This window comes from Morone saxatilis, unplaced genomic scaffold, assembly GCF_004916995.1.
Source record: "Morone saxatilis isolate NCDOM2014 unplaced genomic scaffold, NCSU_SB_2.0 Contig1, whole genome shotgun sequence".
NCBI lineage: Eukaryota > Metazoa > Chordata > Actinopteri > Moronidae > Morone > Morone saxatilis.
The window spans coordinates 12,412,338-12,437,277 of NW_023339651.1; the positions used below are offsets into that span (position 1 = coordinate 12,412,338).

The window sequence follows — 24,940 nt, forward strand, 5'->3', positions numbered from 1 at the left end:
CTCTCTTTAAATGGTCACATCCTTTCTCTTGGGCCCCTCGTCTAACTGTCTTATCCTTTGACAGGCTTTTAGTCAATGAAACATTCACTTGTAATTGTACAGTACAAAAGATCCAATTTCCATTTCCTTTAAAAGAGCAAATATAATTTGTTTTTGAAGATGCACAAACTTGTTTTTTACAGTAGAATTCGATCAGTGTCACTTTTTATTTCATATCCTATTATGGTAAAAATATGTCTATGACACTGACCCTTCTGTTTGTTTCTCTCTCTTACAGGAAGGGCTCTGGTCAGCCTGAAGTGAAGGGTCACTGAGCTCAGACACTCTCCTTCCATTGACTCACAATTATACACAAATAGGGGAAAGTCACACACAGACACATCTGCACAACGACACATATACATTCACATTAACACTCATTTGGTACACTCGCAAAGAATCATCTGTGCATAAACGCAGAAACACATTCATACACAAGCCCTCTAAACAGGATGAGGGAACCCTGGAGGTGCCTGCTGGGCCTGTGCCTTTTGGCATGCTCAGCCTCCATCCACAGTGCCACCAATCCCTTTGCAGGTCAGCAGACTCCTCCAGACCCTTGCTACGATGACAAAGGCACAGCCCGCCGATGTATTCCCGAGTTTATCAATGCTGCCTTTGGCAAAGAGGTGATGGTGTCCAGTGTATGTGGCCGGCCTCCATCCCGTTCCTGTAGTGTGGTGGAGCGGGGCGATGATCGGCCTTCTGTGCGCACGTGCCAAATCTGTGATGCAGCTGACCCTCGCCGTGCCCACCCTTCTTCCTACCTCACTGACCTCAACTCAGCCCACAACCTCACCTGTTGGCAGTCAGAGAATCTGAACACCTCGCCATACAATGTGACCCTCACCCTTTCACTAGGTAAAAAGTTTGAGATCACCTATGTGAGCCTGCAGTTCTGTTCACCTCGACCTGAGTCCCTGGCCATATACAAGAGCATGGACTACGGCAAGACCTGGATGCCCTACCAGTTCTACTCCTCACAGTGCCGTCGTATGTACAATCGGCCCAACAAAGCAACCATTACCAAGCAGAACGAACAGGAGGCTTTATGCACAGATGGCCACACTGACCTCTACCCGCTTTCTGGAGGACTGATTGCTTTCAGCACTCTGGATGGACGGCCCTCCGGCAAAGACTTTGACAACAGCCCAGTCCTTCAGGACTGGGTGACTGTCACTGACATCCGTGTGGTCTTCAGCCGGCCCCAGCTACCTCGGGAACTAGGACTAGGGGCTGGAAGCAATAGCGGAGGGAGGGACGACGACCCCACGGCGGTGACATCAACACTGCCAACTTATTTCTATGCAGTGGGAGACTTCCAGGTGGGCGGGAGGTGTAAATGCAATGGACACGGCTCACGCTGTCTGAAAGACAAGGAAGGCAAACTGGTGTGTGACTGCAAGCACAACACAGAGGGACCTGAATGTGACCGCTGCAAGCCCTTTCACTATGACCGACCGTGGCAGAGGGCCAATGCCCGCGAGGCCAATGAGTGTCTGCGTAAGTCTTTCCCTCGATCTGTCATTCTATCTTTGCTTTTAGTTTGTCAGCTGTGGAACATACAAAAGATTTCTCTATGCCTGCCAACAATACAGGCCTGAGAGCTTAAATTTAACATATTTTCTGAAAGGAGACCTAACACAGTGGCTAGATAACATTATGTGTTTATCATAGAACTGAGAAGATGGGTTGTTCTTGTAGATCAAAACTTAGTCATTGTAGAAATATCCTTTAACAGTTTTTACATCAATTCAGTGACCATTATAAAAGGAGCATGCAACTGTAAAGTGGTGAAACCCACTCTTTCTTCATCTCTCTCTATGCTCTGTTCCTTTACCTTTCCTATGAATGTGGGAGTTATTATTTCCCTAGGACAATCTTCTGAAGATTTAACACTGTTGCACACACCATTTATATGCCAGAAGCCACATATTTGTCCGATACAGATATCCCATCCATAGTTCAAGTAGTGTATGAAAATTAGGATATATTTGAAAATTCAGGTTGTTTGTTTCTTTGTAGGATGGACTTATGACCTTTTCACCACCCATTTTCAGGATGTGAGGACAGCAATGTAAAATCAGGCTGACAAATTGAATTTATACATACACACAGGGAAAAAAAGAGGGAGGTAGAAAGTGAGAGATTTAACTATGATGACCTGTGTTTGACTGTCTCAGAAGTAATTAAGGATGTTGCCAGAACATACCGGATGGGTTTGTGTTTATACAGGTGAGGAGTTCTGGTAGAACATGGTGGTTGAGCTTGCAACTTTGGCAACGTCTTTAAAAACAAGAGCCCATCCTTTCTTTGCATTTCCCACCAGCCCTCTCTATTTACAGTTCCTCTACAGGGAAACAGGCCTACTTTCAACAAAATCATGTTTTCTGGACTTGTCTATGAAAATACTCTTTTTCACAAGCAAGTCTAAACAGTGGATGACAACAGCTCGAGTCATTGGCACACCGCTACAGCTAAGTCATCCAAGAATGTTATTTGGCAGTGTTTGCTTCTACCTCAAGACATGCTTTGTAAAAGTCATTTAGACGTGCTCTGAAAGCTTGCCAAGTAAAATTATAGCAATTTCTTTGGCAATTTTTGTTAATGTAAATGGATTACATTTGTATTGGATTAGGCTTTTATATGATGTGATATTTAGCAGATATATTAATTTCATGGTAGTAAAAATGTTTTGGACACATGCAACATTTTTAGAAGGTATTTCAGTTAATATGTGGATGTTTCTTTGGTGGTATTTCTTACAGCATTTCTCTGTTAGTATAAATAGACATAGGTGGAACTTAATTCAGGTCAATTTTGCTTGTCATAAAAATTTGTTAGCGTAGGAGAATAAAACTATATTAGAAACCACTGTCCCCATTTTAACCTTTCCCTATAATGAAATTAAATTACAGCTAGAGAGAAAAAAACGGGAGCAGAACATTGAAAAACAGTGTATATTTTTCTAACATGTTCTAATTGCCCAGTGAGCTGGCCTGAGATCATATTTAGCATTGAACAGTGCCAGATCTGTTTAAAGGGGACAGAGAGTGACAGAGCCAGAGGAGCAAGGCCATTTTAGCATGACGAATCCAGCCTTCCCTCTCGCGGCACTCTGAATCCTCCCATGCCAACACTCTGGCTTTGCAGACACTCTCACTTACTCAACTCACAGATACAGGCATGCACTCACACACATATACACCTAGCCCCTTCTAGAACAATATCCTGTAAATCCCTCAGTGTTTTCTCGCTAGCAGTTTTGCACACACCCTACTTCAAATGTCCCATAGCTGTTTCCGAAATGTTACACCAGCTTCCCGTAGATCTCTTCTCAGCGGGATTGATATGTCACTTCTATCCACGATTTCTGGACTAAACAGCCCGACTGCACCGGCCAATTCTGATGACCTAATCCCAGTGTTGATACAGGGCAGTTAAAGCCTATTGCAAGTTGCACGCTATACCTGATCACACATCCGGACACGCCAAAAAGTCAGTCCCAGATGTCCCCAATTTCATGTTCCAAAAGCCTTTTTACAGCTTATTCCAGTAGAAATGGTTCCAAAATATCCTCAGAGTAGCAAGAGAGCTTTTTTAAAAGCCCCTCCAGTGTATATTAAAACCCATTCTTAAAATGCACCCGCCCCTTGTTGATTTCTCTGCTTGCTTTTCTTTCTTACACGGTGCACAAATGGCAGCGGGCTGCACTGCAAGCCCTGAGGCACACCACTGAGGCAGCGAGGTGTAAGTATTTAGACTGGGCAAGTGTGTAAGAGTGGCAAGTTACAGAGCCAAGGAGTCCCTTAGGTGTCACCTGAGCCTTCATAAGGCCCTGCGGGTGTTTGGGTTGGAGGTAGGGTCTGAGGGGGCTGGACTGAGGTCATGATCCTTTGTGGGGTGGTGACAAGGTTAAGTTGACGGGGAGCTGGTTTGTGAATAATGAGGAATTTAGAGTGAGCAGTTGTAGAGCCAAATCAATAGTTGTTTCACACCCCACCTCTGAGTCTGTCTGGTAGTTGATTTCACCACTTTAAACATTATTGTTAAGATTTTGGAAGGCTTTGCTCTCCTCACTTTTAGCAGTCTTGACTTACCCTGCATAACAAGAAGATTGTCTCTAACAGGCTGGTTTGATTGTTCACTTGTCTTCCTAAATGTTTGACATGCACCGCACCAAGATTATTGTCTGAGGTCTTGGCAAGCTCATGTACTGTCTCCAGACACAAGCCATGCACACACACGCCCATCTGCCGCCTCCCTCACTATGAATCCTGCCTCAAGACATTGGTTTACAAATCCCTGCTCTAGTAGTCAGAGAGGGCAGCCTCGTAAAGGAGCGTGTCTGTTTGTATTGAGGGAGACATGATGGAAAAAGCTGTGATTTATCTGCCTGGAGTTTGAGCCACAGGACAGAATGAGGAAACAGATGGATAAGAGCTATTTGGTTACTGGTTGTGATGGAGGATTGGTTTTTCTTCTGGCATGGTCAATGCCGTAATGTAAATATTTTAATGTTGACTTAAAAATGTGAGACAGTGCATCATGCCATAATAGAGTCTGCCAGAGTCGCTGTATAAGATGAAGAGGCCTCTTATGGAGTCAACGACAATGTGACATCCTGAGTAGATGATAATTTATGTTGGTGTAGGAGCTCTCTTTTCTTGGCCGTGTCTTCAGCCATCCTGGTCCTGTTTGGCTGCAGCACCAAGCTGTTCTATTCTCCAGCCCTTCCTTTCCCTCATTTGGACTCAGCCTGCAGGAAGTCCAGAGTACTGCTCTGGGACGCTATGACCCTAGGGCCAGACACCATCTATCCCTAATGGACCAGCCAAGCCAGGTCTGTTTCCAGTGTTGCACCAGGCACACTGGTGTGCATTCATAGCATTAAATACAGAGGTCACATGAAGGCTGAACTGCCATTTGGGCTGATTTGCCAGAAATGCAGGTGAGCTGCGGTTGGTAGCAGAGTTGGGTGTTGCTGCTCTGCTGCAGTGTTTGGGTGTGGTGTTGAATATTTTGGATAGTAATTTTTGATATATTGAGTCCAGTGGATAATGAGTGATATGGTATTCTGTTTTTTCACAAGAAAAGGAGTTTCCTATTAAATTAAATTAAATTAAATTAAATTAAATTAAATTAAATTAAATTAAATTAAATCTATCAACCAAATGAGTTTTCACTGCACTCTCATTACACATCAGTCCATGTCATCACCTGAAGGAAATTCCCACAAATTAGTTATTACCTCTAAAAAAGTTATTACCTGTTATATAATAGATGTTAGATCATGTCTGCCACACTAATAAATGAGCGGTTGCATTAAAATGTGAATTTTGGAAGAAGGAGAAGCAGAACAGGCAGATATTTAAGTTGCAAGCCTTGTCACAAGTCTGCTCAAACCTGTTGTGGGGGCTTGTGGTTTTTGGTGGGCTCAACCTCTGTTTTTTGGAAACTATTAGCTGGAATTAGGGGGAATTTGACAGATGGGTTTCTTAGGGAGAGCAGTGTGATCCAGCAGAGGTGTGTGTGTGTGTGTGTGAATGTGTGTCAGAGAAAGAGGCCAGCCAGGAACACATGCTCAGGAACAGGGCTCAGAATAAGCCCTCAGATCTATGGAAACTCTGAAGACCACAGAAGCACAGATTTCTTTCTCTCTCTCTTTGTTTCCCTCGCCGACAAGGGACAGATGGTTATTTAATGCTGATTAGAATTTCAAAATAGACCTCCATCTTTCACACCATTTTTCCCCCTCCACATCTCCTAGCAAGGGCAAGCAGAGGTCAGACCCATGTTCCAGTCATAGAGAAGATTCGTCAAGACACTTTTTAGGCCTGGTGATTGAGAAATGACCTCATTCTTAAACACATGAAAGAAAGACATTCATAAAACCATGGCACAGTTTGTGAGCTTGCATGATTTGGATAACACGAACAATGCCACATTTTGTAGTTTCTCAATCGCAGCATGGAGAGGAGCAGGATTTCTGTGCTTTTGTTCTTGCAACACAATGTTGTTTGGTCTTGGGTATAACAAAGTTGACCTCAGTAGATTGCTTTGAATTTCCACATTAGAATCCTCACACAGCAGCCTAAAATTGTGTTCTATGGCCTACTGAAATTTTGCTGTGTGACATGAGATGTCAAATATAGACGGGATGAAAAAAGCCAGAGCTGGTGTGATATTACTGCATGTATGTGTCATGTTCCTACTTTCACTAATTGACTTAAAGACCCTCCCACCTCCGCTGCCTGTTGCTGGAGGCTACAGGACCAACACTTCCATTACTTACAGTGCGACACACAAATGAGCCGGACATGTCTGTGTGCGTGGTTTGGTGGGGGGCGGGCTGCAGAGCAAAGAAAGAAGCGATTTTGAAAAAGAAACCTCCTGTGCTTTCAAATAATTACACAGCCAAGGAATGTTGTTCTAAAATCAACAGCCCTATGAAATTATGCCTCTGGGGTGGTTAGCGTGAGACGAAGGGACTACTGCACAGCGAGGCCAACAAACATGCAGTGTGTGAGTTTTGTTTTGGTGGTAGTGTGTGTATGTTTTAAGGGCTTAAAGCAAGAGTTACTTCCCTTATCTGGCTGAGAGAACAAGGTTTGGTCAGTTTGTTTGGTCTGTACTGTAGCTTTGCTCTTTGCTTTTATTCTCTCTGTCAGTGTTGCAACTTTGGTCCTTGGCCAACCCAAAAGGGATTGATGCTTTTCTTGCTTGATGAAGCCACCCATAAAGTCTTTCTGGCAAGCAGGGAACATGGTAAAACAAAAGTTTAGGACAGCAAAGTGTCAAATAACACTGTATGTCAGCTGGGTTAAAATGTTGGATCCCTAGGAAATGCTCTGCGGCTGCCTTAGGCCAAGTGTGTGTGTGTGTGTGTGTGTGTGTGTGTGTGTGCATAATGCATCTCCTTGCATTTGTGCATGTGTGAGAACCACATGTAATCTAGTAGTGCGATGTAGCGTTTCATCCCTGTGCCAAAGCAAACTGGTGGAGCTGCAATGTGCCCACCCTGCTCTCCCAGGCCCCCATCAACTCTCCCCCACAGATGGTAGCAATCACCTCCTGAGGTGCCCGTCACCGCCGGCACTCTCTTCCTCTCTATCCTTGTGTAACTGACTCTTGTCAAAGATTAACTCTCTGCTTGGACATTTTTTCTGTCTGATATATATTTGTCTTTTTTGCTGAAATCAGCCATTTTTTCATGATTGAATTCTTGTTTTGGTAACAGTTTGCCTCTTTTTCTTGCTCTATTGCCTGAGAAAATATGTGATTTTTGGCTGCTAGCCGCTGTTGCTGGTGGCAGAAAGCATCAGTGGCTGTTCAGAGAAAATATATATCTGTGTGTTAACAATAAGTGCATGACAATCTCTTGGCTCCCTTTATTTGTGGTTTTGTCTGTTTTGACTGTGGCTGCTACATGCTGTCTAACTGATCAGTCACTGTCTATGTGCTTTAAATTACATCTGCATACAGTCATGCTTATGAAATGGATGTTGTCTGTTACTGTAGGTGAATAGACAGGTCTGGTGTGAGTAGTGTCAACAAATATTTTACTCATTGTCATACACCTATTAATCTCGCCTACCAATCACCGGGGGATTTCTGAATGCATCCTTCAACAGGCGAGCACCACCGCTAAGGATCATACATCCCTTACTTCCAGGATAAGCTTCACCTGAAATGATGCTCTCTCCCAATTCACCACTATAGTGAAATAAACTGGAGATATAGCAAATCACTTTGTAACATGGAGAGAACTTTTTAAAACATTGAAAATAGATGTCCTGAGCTACGTTATACAATATTACAGTGTTGACAAGGACAGGACATGCTGGTTTGTGAGTCTATACCCTTAAGGACAGGCTCTTCTGAGAGTCTGCAACTCTCTGCTTTTCAATCCACAGGTTCCACCCTCATAGCTCTAAAGCAGTTTAAAAGATTTAGCTATTTATGGGGTTAGATACAAGAATAATCTTATATAATAAGCTATATCGCCCAGAATAACTTCAGGTCTCCTGTGTAATAGATTCTCCATGTCTCTCGAACTTTGTTAATGGGATGGACACCATTCTTTTAGAGGATATTCCCTCATCTAGTGTTTTATCTGTATCTTAATATTTTCTTCCTTAGATTAACGTTGACCTCTGATTTTACTGCTGGGTCACCAATCATCAACCCAGAACTCCTTTGCTTTCTGTGCATCCATATACAAGCCTGTGTCACAACCCGATCAGAGAAAAACCTAAAACATTCGATTTTCCCTCACCATTTATACTGTCTTCTCTGGCCACAGTGGTGAATTCACACAACGGGTTCCATCTGTCACTTTCTATTTCTAAATCCGCCCAGGCATCACATGCATCCCCCAGAGTGTATGCCAAGAGTCATAGTAAAAGTAAATCTGTTTTTACCTTGGTTCTTACTGATTCGCCACGATAATTTGATTGCATAACAGTCGTCTGCTTCTGCTTCGCTCAAGACTGCAGGATATTGCCTGTGGGACAAAAAAAAGGGCAACCGAGACCAAGAGTGAAGGCAAAGGCGGGACAGAGATAACAATGTTTAGATGTGGGGAAGGGAAGTGGACCAGAGAGAAGGAACAGAGCTAAGGACTCAACTCTCCACTGACACCAGGCCCCCGAACTTGGCAACCCTCCAGCCTAATCTTGTTAAAATCTTTTCCTGCCTGGTGCCATCCAGAGAGAGAAAGGGGAGGTGGAGGAAAGGATGGACAAGAGGAAGGGTTGGGGAAGGAAATAAGCAAAAGGAGGGACAGGCAACCAGTGAGAGTATTTGAGATGGGGTCTCATCAAAGTAAGAAGAGAGGGATGGAGAAAGAGGGAGGCGCTTTGGGGAGGGGTGGGAGAGGAATTAAGGGGACTTTCAGTTCAAAAGGGCTCCCAAGAGCCAGCTCTTAAGCCCACGGCGTGAGGCTAACCGCAGAAATCAGTGGAGGGAGGGGAGGGCTGAGATGTGGTGTCAAAGCTAGAAGTGAAAGATATGTCTGTGTGGAAGAGAAGGAAAGAGCAAGTGGGGCTAAAGTGGTAATGTTACAAAGACGGAGAATCTCTTGTGTACATTACAGCACAGCCATGTAATGCACACAGCAGGGCTAAAAGAGTTGTAGTCTCTGTTAGTCCTCACCTCGGAGTTCTTAAATCTTTGTCTCAGCTTGTTGCCCACAGATCATTAGAGTCTACAGACCCAGCAGTGTTTACGTCTGTTTAAGTCTCACTTCTGACTTTTTTTGTATCTTTTGTTACTTGATTCTTGTCATTTTGTGAGCAGTTGCTACCTCTCGAAACAGTGTCTCTGGTGCATATGTGTGTTGGGTGTGTATATGTCTGTGTTTGCCCACACTGTACACTGCCTTGGCTCTAATGAGGAGCTAATTAACCGGGTGTTACCCCCGGTGCCCTGAACAGGTGGCTGGAGCAGCCAGGCGGAACTCAGCCCAAACACACAGACACAGACACACACCATACACACCGGCGCACACACATGATGGCAGGAGCCCATATAGCAGAGCCTGTTTGGCCAGGCGAGGAGGACAACCAAGGGGGGCTGCAGCAGGTCTGGACTGTGGCCTGGGCCAAGAGGGGAGAGGTGGTGGTGGGAGAGCGGCCCTCCAATTTTCAAGGACCAATTTTAGCCATGGGATTTGGGTTTTGCGCAGGCATCCAAAATCAATTGGCTGTGCTTACCGGCTTGGCTTTGGTCGAGCTGAAGGAAAAATGAGGTTAGATTTATCCCTGACATATGGAGGGAAACAGAGAGGCAGTGGACTCCACAAACACACTTGCATTTTATTTGTTGAGCGCAGTCTTCACGGGCCAATTTGTCATAGCACACTTGACAGACCAGTATGTGAGCTTGTTCAGAGCACATTTAGTTGTAGAGGCACCTGTTATGAATGAGGGAATAGTACATTGAGGTGTTTTTCTGTCAGTACCTTTCCTGACATATTCCCTATTGTTTCCTGTACAGAAAGAAGTAAACACCACACAGATCACAACCAGAGATGTGTGCAAACTGTGTAGAGGACTAGATAAAAACAAGACATTTACTCTCGCAGTTATTCCCCATAAATTTTCATTTGGCTCTGTTCATTTTTATGACAAAATGGTGCAACTATTCTCTACTCTAATATTTTCCTAGGGGTTTCTTGCTCCTCTCCCTCCATCCCCCCCACTTTTTTGTCTCAGCATCCTCCTGTTTGCCAAGCCTGTAACTTGTGTTTGTTGTTTGATTTCCACGACAACATGAGGAACCAGATTTATGCATCCTTGAATTGGACAGTGACCCATAAAGGAGCCACGCTCACTGGAGGATCACAATTTCTTCGCTGACTTTCCACCACACACAGAATATCTGTTTTTTTTTCCTCCAACAGATAGAAATTAGTGAGTGTTTTTGCGGAGCACTAGTGAGCTTTGATGTGTTAATGAATTGAAAAATGGCCTTCAACAGTGTTCAGTTATCCCCGCTGAGCCTAATTTGAGTGAGGGGGTGCTGCAGTGGTGGGGGGTGGCAGGTTGGGGGGAAGTGGGGTGTCAGCGTGTGTGTGTGTGTGTGTGTGCGCGCACAAGCACTTCAAAACAAGCCCATAAACATTCCAGGATCTTTGGGCAGCTGCAGCTCCGAGCTGAAGTTAACTGCACACAGCATGTACACCATAGAAAACACACACAAGTACACATACACACCTACTTGTGGCCATCAGTGCTTTTTGCTTATTTATTTTGCTCCGTCATTAACCTTAGATCACATTTTCATTCAGGTTTTTCTTGTTTCTAAGTCAGATACTAAACTATTATTTCTGACAGACACTAATTCTCTGTCCATCAAAACAACTATGGCTGTTGTTAAAGACATTCCCAGCCTTCACTGCTACACATGCTAAATCATTTAAAGGTTAAATTCTGGAGATTTCTTTACATTTTCCACACTTGAACATATCCTCTCTTACTTCAAACTTTGTTGGCTGATCTTGTTGCACAGCAGTAAATCGAGAAGATGCCATAAGAGGGCCGTCATTACTTCAGCTGGAGAGAAAATGTGATCCATCGCTTTCATGTTCTGCTACAAGGTGTTAATGGACACAAGTGCTCACAGCTGTGTGTGTGTTTGAGACGCTTGATCATAATCACAGTCCCCCACCTCGCTCTCTCCCCAGCAGCTCCAGCAACTCACCGGAGCTGGTGTGTTCTTTGTCACATTCCCCTCAGAAGAAGTTGGACAGGCTGCTTAGTTGTTCACATGTACACACAAGATGCAGGCGCAGCAACACACACGCAGAGAGAGAGAGAACCAATTACAATGTCAGTATGTTATCAATTTGGTGTATTTTTTCAGTTTAAACTGGGGCTATATCACTAAAGATAAAATGTTTTGAACTTGCTCAATTTCTAAGTTTCCCTGAGTGTCCTGCCATCCTAACACTTCCTATATATCTCCTTTGGACACTTTTCTAGGGTCAAAGGTCAATCCTCATCTTGGGCTTACCAGTTGATGAGAGCACACCACAATATTCAGCAGTGTCACTACACAAACAGTGCTGCCTCGATATGGATCCATACATGAAACAGCATTTCATTAACTGCAGAATTCCATACAAATTGGGCCACATAATAACCAGATGGAATTGGGAAACAGTCTGGGAATGCGCTCCCCCTTTTTTTCCAGGGTCTGCAACCAGGGAAAACTGGGCCTCTTTCCCAACCTGGTGCCAGGCGTCCCTCTCAGTGTGGATGGAGATTCATGTTGTTCACTGCTCACATAGTAATTATTGCTTCACTTATGTATTGAAGTGATTCTCCCTCTGCGAAAGAGTCATTAACAGTCATTTTTGATCAGCTGCAAAGAGCTCATTTAACACTACACAGAACATTGAGCTCAATGTAACTGCAGAACTGACCTTGGCTGTGGCAGCAATTCATGTGTAAGCCAGTGATGTTTAGGAAAGAAACTATTTAAACTGGTCACCTTTTCTGCAGCATTGTTTGGGTCAGTTGATCTCATGAAAGTACTTTTAAAAAATTAAATAAACGTGAACGTCCTGACAACACAAATATGACCAAGATTTCAAGGTCCAGTGTGTAGGACTTAATGGCATTTAGTGGTCAACTCCATTGCTCCACCCTCCCCTTCCAACCACGAAGGAGAAACAAAGGTGTCCGTGAAACACTAAAAAAATGTAAACCCCCCTATCTAGAGCCAGTGTTTTGGTTGTCACTTCTGGGCTACTGTAGAAACATGGTGGTTCAACATGGCAGACTCTATGGAAGGCGACCCGCAGCATCTGTAGATATTGAAACACAACGATTCTTATTTTCAGGTGATTATACACTAACAAAACCATACCTATGAGTATTATGTTCCATTTCCGCCAATAGAGCCTCCTAAATGTTACAGACTGGACCTTTAAGGGGTATCGTAGTATGGCTGACATATTCTTATTCACAGATTTATACCACCTACATGTCTAAAGTGACAGCCAGCGGGCGCCTAGCTTAACCTATTATAAAGACTGGAATCAGGAGGAAACAACTATCCTGGATCTGTCCAAAGATAACGAAATCCATCTACTAAGACCTATAAAGCTCTTAAATTAACACTTTGTATCATTTTTGTTTAATCAGTACAAAAACTGCACTGTAAAAACAACATTTGATACAATACAAACTAAACCTCCGCTCTACATCTTCATACAGAAAAAGTGGAATAAGCATATTCTCAAAATTGTCAAACTACTCCTTTAATAAAGGTATGTAGCAAAATAGAAAATAAAGCCATCAAGTTGCTTATCACCACTACAAATTTGAGCATTGTTAGAGCCAAGGTATACTCAATCTAGTTCTCCAAAAGAAATAGTAGTGTCAAGAATGAAAACAAGAGAGCAAGAGAGAGAAGTTCAAACCCTGGCTCCTTTCTCACCTCTGCACAGCTGGCCAATGGTGTGAAGTGTGTGTGACTGTAGGATGGTCGGTCTCGGAAGGCTCCAGAAATGGTTTCTGTAACTGCCTACTCACCAGTCACTCTATTGCACACAAAGCCACACAGACACGAACATAAAAGCCTCCCAGTCTCTCAGCCAGTCTGTTTACTTATTCCCCATTGTTGTGTCTTTTTTTTACTCCAAACATCCATTGTTAGTGTATTTTTCTCAAACACCAGATTAAAATTAATTAATATCACCTTCTGTTGTGATCCCCTAATAATCCCCCTTTGCCATAACTGTTGACGTTTTTGGTCAAACAGCTCTGCTGTTGTTTACCCCTTTCTAATTTATCTGCGGGTAACTTTGAACTGGAACTAAGCTCCATAGCAATTGTCTTTGAAGCCATGGCCAAGTCTTCAGGTCCCAGGTCTGACTCTGATTTAACCAGCAGAGGGTCTGGATCAAACTCTGTTACACAAACAAGAAGGGCAGGTTTCTCATTAGGCTTCTCAACTGCAAACCCCACATGTAGAGATTGAACAGATTTTATGAATAATGTCAGAGCTGGTGAGGGTGGTCTAATACGGAGGAATCGATGGAAAAACTTGTGAGGCGAAGAGGCATAAAGGAATCAGCTGGATTTCAAGTGGAACTGGGAGAGACTGTGAAGACATATAACATCACTTCACATGTCCCATATATTGTGACTCGCCTCATTTAGAAGACAGCTAGCTCGAGCCCATTCCTTTATCTGAATCAGCCATGCTTTTAATAGATCTTAGGAGTCTTTACTCATCAGTGATTCATGAAATTAATGTCTCTCTATCCAGTGATTAATAGTTAATGGACTGAGAGAAGCCGAATTCATTAATTATGAAATGGAGAAAATGAGCTCTGCAAATATCACTTTTGATTGATGAGTTCTAGAATAGCTGCCAAGCACACAGCCGCAGTGTAGATTATAAACCACTCACTACTGCCTTACTGGAAAATCTCTCCCTGCTCTCTTGTGATATGCATGGTAGTAAGCATATGTTTTACTGCAATGCGGACTCTCAACTTACACTGTAAACTATTGTAAACTTTTATATTCATCCTACTCACGTTTGCTCGTGCATTCACAGAACTGACAATGTTAAATTTCCTCTTCCCTCCGCAGCGTGTAACTGCAACCTGCATGCCCGTCGCTGTCGATTCAACATGGAGTTGTATAAGCTGTCGGGGAGGAAGAGCGGAGGGGTCTGCATGAACTGCCGCCACAACACTGCAGGCCGCCACTGCCACTACTGCAAGGAGGGCTTTTACAGAGACATGGCCAGGCCGATCACTCACCGACGAGCCTGCAAAGGTAAAGAGTCCAAGAGTTTCTTTATTTGTTTGTTTCATAATTGTGGCAATCAAGCAGCAACTCTGGTTTATGTTTCCTTGTATTTTCTGTTGATAAGGTTTAGGGGCTCTAGGTGGAACTCATATCTTTCTCTCTCCAAACATGGTGGGTGAGCACTTCTCATTCAGCACTAAATACCCAGTTTTTCATCTGCTGTCAGAAACATAAAACACAAGTATTTTTTCTAGGAAATAATCACCAACCACTCTATGTTTACAAGAACTAATGTGAAAGTTTTTATGAACAAGGATCACTTTTGTGTTATATCAGTCAGTAATAGAGTAGCAAAATGACTATTTATTTATATGAAAATGTCACAGATTATTATTTTAAGTTCAGTTTGACTTTTCATTTGGCAATATGCTGCACTAAATGTTTACAAAATGTTCAAACAAAAGCTGATTGAGATGTTCTAACCCTACTAATACTTGTGTAATCATGTCATTTCTAAAAAAGTTTCAAACGAGCAAGTTATGATTAGAAACATGCATGGTCATGGTAACTTTCAATAAAAAATATCAGCACGTCTGACTTGTCATACTATAGCAAAGAGAAACAAATTGATACTATGCTCGAAGCTTTTCTGGCTATCCCACCAAATGTTTCCCCATACCACACACCACATAATATTATCACTTGACCAGGGAAATTCTCATGGAAACATGTATTTTACCCCTTTATTATTTCACATTTGCAGTGAATATTTTTCAGCCTGATATTATTTCTCTCCTCTTGCTGGACTCATTGCAAAAATAACACCAGTTTCCTGTACTTGTTGCTCAGGAAAATATTCAAATCAATAGCAGAGAGGGAGTTTTGTTTCTGTTGATCCTGATGAAGGTAAAGAATCACTTCCAGAACATTAAAAAACAGCCTTGGTGAGAGCTGCCAACGTTCATAGCCGTGAAGATCTTTTGGTTGAAATTTCATGGCGAGAATCTCCCACTGGCTTCCGCTCAGTTTTCCTTCTGCAGCCGACCCAAGCTGTAACTGAACACCAGGAGGTTAGAAATGGCATGATATTAGTTGCGCTGAGATGTCGAACCATTCATCATATAATGGCAAAAACTCCACAGTGACTTGGTCACATACCTTAAAACTTAAGTAATCTGACCTGTTCCTGCACCAAAACACTGACAGAAAGAGATCTGCCTCAGTCCTTAGATGTGTGTTCCCTGTGTGCAAATTGTTCCCTCATCTTCCATTTCCTGCAATACCTGGGAGTGTGACATTCTTACACACACTCAAGCGTCTTGACACTACAATTTATCCTTATCAAAGCCTAATGATCAGGTGGTAAACAGTTTATCTGCCTCCCTCACAAAGGCCCCAGATGTGACGGAAATGAAAGTTAACGTCCGAAAAGCCTCTGCTGAGCCGCGGGCTCTGTGATTGATCAGAGCAATTCCACAGCCTTCTAGGAGCCGTCATTTTCCTTTGCCTCAGCCTTTGCTCACTTTTTTCATCTCCATCTCCCATGAACTCTCATCTCTTACTCCTCCCAAACTTTTGATTACTCTCTCTACAACTACAAGCCTTTAAAACCTCTGTCGGTCTCTTTTTCTTTCACTGTGGTATCCTGATTTAATTTTTCAGACCAGATTTTTGCTCTCCTTCATGTTTTATCTCCATGTGTCAAGGTCAAGATAGAGGCCAGAGGTCAGGGATTTGTTTTCTAAATCAAGGCTGGAGTGGGGAGGGCTGGGGGCAGGGCAGGCTCTGAAAAGAAAAATAGGCCGTATATGTTTCTAAAAAGACCGGCTCTGTAGATGGGTGTCTATGCACAATCGGAGGGTTATATGAAGAGAATTAACCACCTTTCTCCTCTCACCACCACCACCACTTACTTCATAGATACACAAAACACATACTCTGTCTTCCTTGTTAAGTATTAAAGTCCCTATGCAAAATGAATCTGCAGAGATCCAGATCTACAGTTCAAATGCCCAGGCACCGGCCTCTCCAGGAGCCCTTTATAGTGTCACAAGCATTAAAACAGTCAAAAGGAAAGAAACGTGGCAGTCACCACATGGCCTGGCTGAAGTATATGAGGTCTTCAAAATACGGTTTTTATGTCCAATCCAAGCCGTACAGCTGGTATCCGTTGACCACAAGGAACATTGATAAAAGGCATTGAAAATGAGGCCATAGTCCATGTGAAGCAACGGCGGCCAACATAAACCACACTGGCTGTTTGTCTCAAATATCTTTGCTGTCAGAAAATACTGTTGACAGAAAAAGTATTACGCAATCTAATTCTAAAAGTAATTTTAATTACTAATATAAGACCAGGCAGCATGACAATTTGATTCTTTAGGGGGAAAAAAACACAATTTGTTTGTATCATTAGTCAAGTTTAGTCATTACCTGTAAACATGAATATAGTAAGCCAGAGAATCAGATGACACTAAGAGCTTATCAGTCGTTCAACATAAAATTTTATTACCTTAAATGCTAAATTATTGCTAATAAAGAATTATTTCCCTCAATTTAATAATTTGTGTTCGCAGATTAATCATTTGTGCATACAAATTACTCAATCCAATCCTTCGATTTAATTATTATAATTATTTGGACTTGATAATATTATAATATTATCTATTTTGTCTCAACACCTCTTTTAGAGGGCAGTGAACGCCTTTATCACAGTGCATTCGGTCAAGCAGAGGTTTTTAAAAGACATTTATGAAGTGCTCCAGAACCCTGAAGCCAAGTTTTTCTTAACTGAATGACAGACCCAGTTTTTACAGCAACACAATTGGTCATCCTGTAAAATACATTTTAATATACATAACATAAGACAGTGTTGTGTTTAATATCCAAGGGTACACAAAGGACAAGACTAGTGCCATGAAGGTATAAGTTATGCTTAATTAAGAGCACCAATTATTAATTCGAGAGCACAAATGACTAAATCATGTGCACAAATTATTTTTTTTCTCTATGGCACTCCCCAGGCTCTGTAGAAATTTTAACATTTGTATTCATTTTCACAATTAAATAGCCAGTAGAACATAACTAAATGTTAAAATGATATTTTTTCAACCAAGGGTACAAATAACACCACCCTCTCCAAATGTGGCGACTGCCAATAACTGCAGACGAAGAGCAGTCCTTGCAAGTACTTTAGCCCATATGCACACACACATGCATTGAGCAACATGAATCAGTTAAACAGAGCAAACGCCTGTCAAAGGACTACAAATCCCAACACAGTGCCTGTCACGTCTGCAGGCGCAAAGGCTTGAAAAGTCATCAACCTCTGAGGACATTTTTACTGCTTCTTAACTGGCCCGAGAGCCCCTGCACATAAAACTTCAGAAAAACAGTTCCCCATCCTGCCTCTTACAGCCCATTCAGATCTGGCAATTGCTGGTTGTTTACTGAACAGTGTGGACATTGGCAGTAAACTCTGATGTCTTAACAGCTTATGATTGTTTAGAAGGGAAGTGAGAATGTCTAACATTATTCACATCGTGTTCATACTGACTGGATTGCGTTGATGGCTTGTGCTGTTCAGTGATCGGCTGCGAAACAATGGCCACATGTCTCAGCAGGCATGACAGACCAACTCCAGACTTGTATCAGACAGATCAAATGGCAGAGGGTTTATCCCACATGGGCATTGGACGCATCATTTCACAGGCAAGAATAAACCTCAGATCCTTGTAGATATTTTATTTTGATAAAACTAGCTTGTTTATGGCAGTTGAAACTCAAAACAATTACTCGATCATGAGCTTAGCACGGAAATGTTCATCTTTGCAAATGATACAAGATCCAAGGCTTCACATCAGTGCATTAATCAGCTGGGTTTCATTAGCACGTCGAAGGGCACAAAATCCAGGAATGCCAGAGATTCTCAAACAGTCCGTAGACAATGTAGTACACTTGTAACAGTGGCAGGAGCTCTGGCTCTAGCTGATGAATGCGGTGGGAAATAGAGGTGAGGATATAGGTTACGTTATGGGTTGGCACAGACCAACAGACAGTTCAGGGACCCTTGTTGACTTGACCTCTGACACCTAACTCGGCCATATGCAGATGTGTATTCCCTATAGATCGGTCAAAAACTCTTACCAAGTGTCATCAAAGCTTGAAAGCCCTGGTTGGGCCTGCGTGACTTAAATGGTGAGGATTTTGCACGGACTCTGAAGCATCAGATTTACGTCTTTGTGCACAGCTTCAAACAGAACGCAACCACTTTGACACCTGTGGACCGGTTGGCCTTGCCGGAAAAGGCAAACATGTTTTTGAAGATTTGAGCTGCAGTTAATCCCTCCCAACCCTGCCGCCAGACACACACAATCACTCTTGGGTCAGTTTCAGACACTGAAACCCTCCCTTTGCCCAGTCAACAGGTGGTAGGGTCCTCAGACTCCCCTCTGTTGTAGCAGCTAAAAAATGTCCGGCACAAATAAACACATTCACAGTTCCGTGGAGTGGTGGGAAGAAGCCGTGGCATGTTAGCAGCTGCCTTTCTCTGGCAAGCCCTGTAACAAACTGTTGGGTTACAGGGTTTTTCCCCAAAGTGTATAATATTGGCCTTTCTTGTTTTTTCTTGATAAGCTTGGACAATTACAGCTATCGTGTTACAGTCGAGTCACTCTTAAGTTTGCTTTAGTAATTTTGCACTAGCCTGCGCCTGTTTTCCAAAGATTTACATTAAAAAAAAGAAGAAAAGGCTGAATGTTCACCTTGCATTTCATGGTTTGTTGTGTTTTGGTGCAGCATGTCAGTAGATAAGGCTGGAAAAGAAACTTTGTGTACTCTTAAGTTATTTTATTCTGGACAGAGAATGTCAATTTTGAACTGAGACCAATTGTTAACACCCCTGAAGACTGCTCAAGAAGATGCAAAAGTCTTACATTTGTTTTGATATGTCACTGATGTGTTTGTCTGACTGGATTGCTGTGAAATGTTAAGTATGTGTTTATTACTTAAAGAACAAATGTCTGTTTTTTTAGTAGAGTTGGAGTAGCCACAGTTTGGTTAGATTCACAGTTGTTTATGCTGCTGAGCACACCAGAGGCTCTGTGTGTACTATACTGAAGCACTGTCTCTCTCACTCTCCCCCTGCTTCTCTCAAATGCTCTCCTTCACTTCTCACCCTCTCCGATATGTTGCTTCTCCCTCTGCCTGTCATCCTCTCTAACATCTTTCCAGCTCTTGTATTTAACAGCTCTTTAAACAAAAAAAGCCTCATGTTGCTTATGGGGGTTTGAATAAATTGCCTAGAAGCAGCAAAATTCATATAAAGGCTTTGCCAAAGCGAGGTGACCGGAGCATTGCTTGTTGCTGTTGGCATTTGCTGGGCATCGACTGAACTTTCGGGAAGTGATGAAACAGCATAGCGTGTGTCACCAGGCAGTCATCAGACTGTACACAGGAGAACGGAAACGAGTACAGAGGAGAGAGGACTACACAGTGCGCTGTTCTGGGTCTCCTGACAGTGATGCACTACATGCATCACCCCATCCCCCTGTTGCTTGTTCTATCATTTTACGTGTCACCTGCTGTCTTCTACTTTCACACATAAATTCTTTCTCACTCATTGAAGTACTTTTTCTCTCAGATGCACAAACATAGTGTTACGCGGTGTTCAGGGAATCCCAAGCACAGAAGCAGACAGGAAAAAGGCTGCCTCGCTCTGGGACCTTTAAGTCCTGAGCCAAACATTAAGCCCTAGCACATATCTGTTGTCTGCTGACAAAACGCAGAAGATTACTGATTTAACCCAGCACCCTGCTCATGTCTTATTTGTGAATGTTAAATGAACTAACATCTGATATATTTTCTCCCTCTCCTTTTTCTTATTTTACAACCCTCCCTCCCCCTTCACACCTGTCCCCGACCCCCACCCCAGCCTGTGACTGCCACCCTGTGGGCGCAGCAGGCAAGACGTGCAACCAGACCACAGGCCAGTGCCCCTGCAAGGACGGTGTCACCGGGATCACCTGCAACCGCTGTGCCAAGGGCTACCAGCAGAGCCGCTCACCTGTGGCCCCCTGCATCAGTGAGTGACTCGCGCAGAAATGCACACACTACTACTACTGCATATGACACTGATAACTCACACTGTCTTCAGTCTGGAAATTTTATCAGCTTGTTAGTGAGTCACTAACACTGACAAGCTCCATTGTGAAGAACATAATATAATAAAAGGCATAATAGTTACAACAGAGTCATGAACTATATTATAAGCAGCACACGCTCAAACCATAGAAATTACAGAGCATAATTGAAAGCACACTTCCCTGTAGCCTAAAGTCATACTGGCCTTCTGACAGGCACACCCAACCTGATCTCTGCGCTGCATATATAGTACATGTGTTCTTTGGGTTTGCATGGCCACTGAAAATGCATTGATAATTTCATAGAGAACAGCCCGAAACATGTGTGCAAACAAGGGCCCAGATGTAACGTCAGGCTAAACTGAAACGTGATCTTTTTAAAAGTGCAATTCAGTCAAGAGCTGGTAGTGTGAGAACTCAAGACTTGGTTATTGTTGTTCCACTTGCTGTCAACGGTGTACAGTGTGTGTGTGTGCTCTACAGTGTGTGTGTGCTCTACTTGCTGTAGTTTGCATGTCGACTACATCAGGTTTTTAATTTCCTGTGACAAGCGTGTATGTATGCGTGTGGATTATGAAATTTGCCAGTGGCCCGGCACATGCAGGCATGTGTAATAGAGGACAACTTTCCATCTCACTGTGTGCCAGGCGGTACGGGCACACATTGCACAGTTCACAAGGCAACCTCCACCAGAGCAAACCGCGCCGCCCAGTGCCGTACCGAGCTCTGCCACACTGTGCCACATGCTGCCATGTTGTTTCTCTCACATGCAGCTCCGGAGCAGATGGCGGATAGGCAAGAAGGAGAAAACAACTGTGGTTATGGATGGCAGACCCCGCTCATTTGATTGCCACTGAACCGTCCAATGAGAACAAGAAGGACTGTGTATGCGTATTGAAGTACATGCGCACGTTTGGATCCATTATGAATAGCGTTAATGACAACTGTGTGTGTCAATATGGCCTCATAGTGGGCATCTTACCTCCTATTGAGGCTCGTGGTCCCCAAGACAGAAGACAAGCCCATTAAGCAACCAATTAGTATGATGGCAGCAACCTTCATCTGAATGATCCTTTCATCATCTGTCTGTCTTCACAAGATGTGGCCATGAGGGCACACGGACTCAAAGTGGCTTCTAGCAGCTGCGCCTGTCTTCACAAAGCTCTGTGCCCTTGTTTGTTTTTGTTGGCGGGGTGTCCATAATTTCAGAGAGACAACTGCTGCTTTTGCCTCAAAACAGCTTTCCAACACACCCCCTTACCTCCCGCCAACACACTCCCACTCACTTGGTTCAAACCCTCAACCCCCAAATCCAATCAAAAGCAGATCCTCTGGGTGGATGCTAAGCCAGTGTTCCAGTAACTCTGTTTACGGTAAAAGCAGAGGGCCCGTTGTTAGCATTAGCATTTGTATTGGAAAGTTGCATACGATTAGAAGAGAAGTCCTGGAGGAATTCCACGAGGCACTTTTTAGAGTAGCCAGCGGGCATAGTGAGGGAGGGCTACATCTGTCTCAAGACAAGCCAACCAAAATTGCCCCCTTGCCATCTGTCCATCTGGCTATAGTTGCTTGCATGGAGATTACACAGCAGTGTTAACCCAGCATCTGTTAGGGGAGGACAAGACTAATCTAGTGCAGTCACCTTACCATTTTAATCAGAGTGCCTCAAAGACTACTTCTTTCTCAGATGTATCAAGTGTGCCGACTTTGAATGAATTTGTGGTGCATCTACTGAATTTCAAAACTTAAATTTGGTCTCATGACCTCCATTATTTCTTCCACTTCCACTGTCTCAGGATCTTTCAATGTATTTCTTTAAAATGACAGTGAAACCACCTCATTAGTCCGTGGAATGCATGGTTTATTTAAGCCTGTCTTCCCTCTCAACACCAATAAGTATCCCTGTCAGTCTGTCAGTGTTTATCTAGCGTGTCTGTCTGCATTGCGTGTTTTCATGTGAACAGTTGACATATGTGACAATCCAAACCTACTGCAAGACAAACCCTGGTATTTTCTCTTTCTGGCCTTGGTCAGCAAAGGCAATAGTAATTTTACTCAAGCCAAATTTTATACTAATTTTACACTTATTCTGTTGTGGGTGTATTAATATATTCTCAAAACTTTCCCGCACCCACTCTTTCAAATTGCTTTTAATGAATTCAGACATGCTTCATTTCTTTGACCACACATGCACTCTCAGCAGGCATACAGCCAAATCACTTAGACCATACTTGAAAGATAGGGATTTACATTTAAACTGTGAAATAACTTTGTATTTCTTTGTGTGTGTTTCAGAAATCCCAGTGGTCAACCCCACAGCTGTGGTGAGCAGCACAGAGGAACCAGCAGGTTAGTATACGCTCTCTGCACCTCGCCCATAAGAACCACTGCTTTATGAGAGGAACAAAAACATATTTTTCAATATTTCTGGACTAGAGTTTTAAGGTGTGGAATAAATATTAATGAAGGGTGGGTCCCCTCTTTTGAAGTTCTGCAAAGAGAACGAGAGCACTGGGACCTGCAGAATTTTTCCATTGTCTTAAAAACCTGTGTCCTTGGCACAGTTTCCCCGGCTGCTAACCTCAAGTTAGTGGAGCCTTCCTGTGCTCAAAATAAAGCTGCAGCTTAAAGCCAAGGCCAGCAGATAGGCAGCAGAGGTGATTAGTTAAAGTTTAGCTGGGAGATATAATGGAAGGGAGAATTTTGAGGTGTGAAAAGAGTGTTGGCAAATGACTAGGGGGAAATTTGTTCAGTCTCTCCTTACAACTGTCCAATTTAGGCTCCGGTCAATTACCCTGCCCTTATTTTTCATTCTGCGGCTGTTTGATTTGCATGGTGGTGTTGATTTGGAAATGTTGATTCATTAGTGGGTTTATAATATATATCACCACTCAGGCTACAGATTGCATCGCTCACTTGACCTCCGATACTTTTCAAATTATTATTTTTATATACTTTCTCTTCTAAATATGACATATTTCATCAGAAAGCTTGCTGAAAATCACACTTTTGACTTACATTTTAAAAGTTAAATACAATTTTATGGTGTGAGTTGTAGGGTTAAAGATATCTATAATGGCTAATACTGACTTATGTCCTCATAATAAAATAGTTTGACATTTTGTGAAAATTCTTATTTGCTTTAAAAAGCTAACTGGTTAGCTTAGAAGATTGACTGGAAACAGGTCAAGAAATTGTATGTCACATAAACTCAGTTTTTTGTACCTATTTAACAAACAAGATTTAACAGATATGTTACCTTTGGACAGAGCCAGGCTCCAGCTGCATATTTACTGCACAGACATATCATTGAACTGAAGAGAGCACATATTTCCCAAAATGTGTATATGTTTTCTTTAAATAGATATTGATGATAATTTTTGTAGCATTTTTCACATTTGTGACTTCTCTCATTTTTTTTTCTCTCATTACTTGGGCCTCTGAGCCTTTTAAAAAAAGAAATAAAAAAAAACTCACGATCCAGCCCTTTTTTGTGTTTACTACTTCCCTGGGAAAATGTTACAGGGTCTAAGAACACAAGAGTTGTTGATCTCCAATTCACCTCAGGCTCTACCAGAGCATTTCCCCCATCTTTATCCTTCCTAAACTACCATAGAATGAGCTTTGCCATCAGAAACCTAAGGCCCCAAAATGTTTTTGTGTAAGGGGCGGTGGATGCAATTTGTCCTTGTCATGGCACAGTGAGAGGGGCTTGGGGGAACGAGGGCATCGAGAGCCCCGGAGCCAATTGTGAGTGTTTTCAGTGGGCCGGTCTTCTGGGTCAGTGGACGATTCACTGAGAGCTTTTCCAGGTGAACAGCCAGCAGTAAGTGACTCTTCATGGGAAAACACACACTGTCTCCCAGCCAGCGTTTCACCGCTGATACCTTTAGGCTAGCCACTGTATACCGCACACACAAGCACATACACACACTCATAGTGGCAGTGATCCAATGAAATCCATGCACATCTCATACAAATGCATGCCTGTCACAGTTGCATGCACACTTACATGATAATGATCTGCACATGAAACCACACGCTCACTTACAATGAAAAAGACCTTAAGCAAGCCATGATATTTAGCATCATTTATTTAAAGTCTGTGAGTAATGTAGAATACACACACATACACACAAATCCATCCACACGTACACCTCTGCGCCCGTCCACATCTACACCTCCACTTATCGTTTTCCTAAAGTCACCCTGTCTCGAGGTTATTGGAAGCTGCCATCTGCTCTCTCTTTCTCCCTTTCTTTCCTTTTCTCTCCTCTCTCTGGCTAATAAAATCTCCAGTGCTCTGATATACAGCCAAGCCTCCTGGACATTTTTATGGGCTCCTTGGTCCCCTGTTTCTTCCCTCCTTCCATTGCTCCATCCGTCCTTCGACAAAAAAATGAACGAATCAACACCCCTACTCTCATGCAATCCAGAAAAATGTAATTTCGTTCTCTCACGACGTTTTTTTTTTTTTTTTTCTAATTG

General features: G+C 42.9%; 1 protein-coding gene across 1 annotated transcript in view; it reads left to right on the plus strand.

Moving 5' to 3' along the window:
* Positions 1–277: 277 nt before the first annotated feature.
* The window catches only part of ntn2 (netrin 2), a gene marked incomplete at its 5' end in the record, with an annotated part of 27,407 nt that continues 2,744 nt past the window's right edge, over positions 278–24,940 (plus strand). The window contains 4 exon segments of the mRNA XM_035665787.1: positions 278–1,542; positions 14,151–14,339; positions 20,245–20,394; positions 22,748–22,801. Coding sequence (XP_035521680.1) covers positions 492–1,542; positions 14,151–14,339; positions 20,245–20,394; positions 22,748–22,801 — 1,444 coding nt within the window.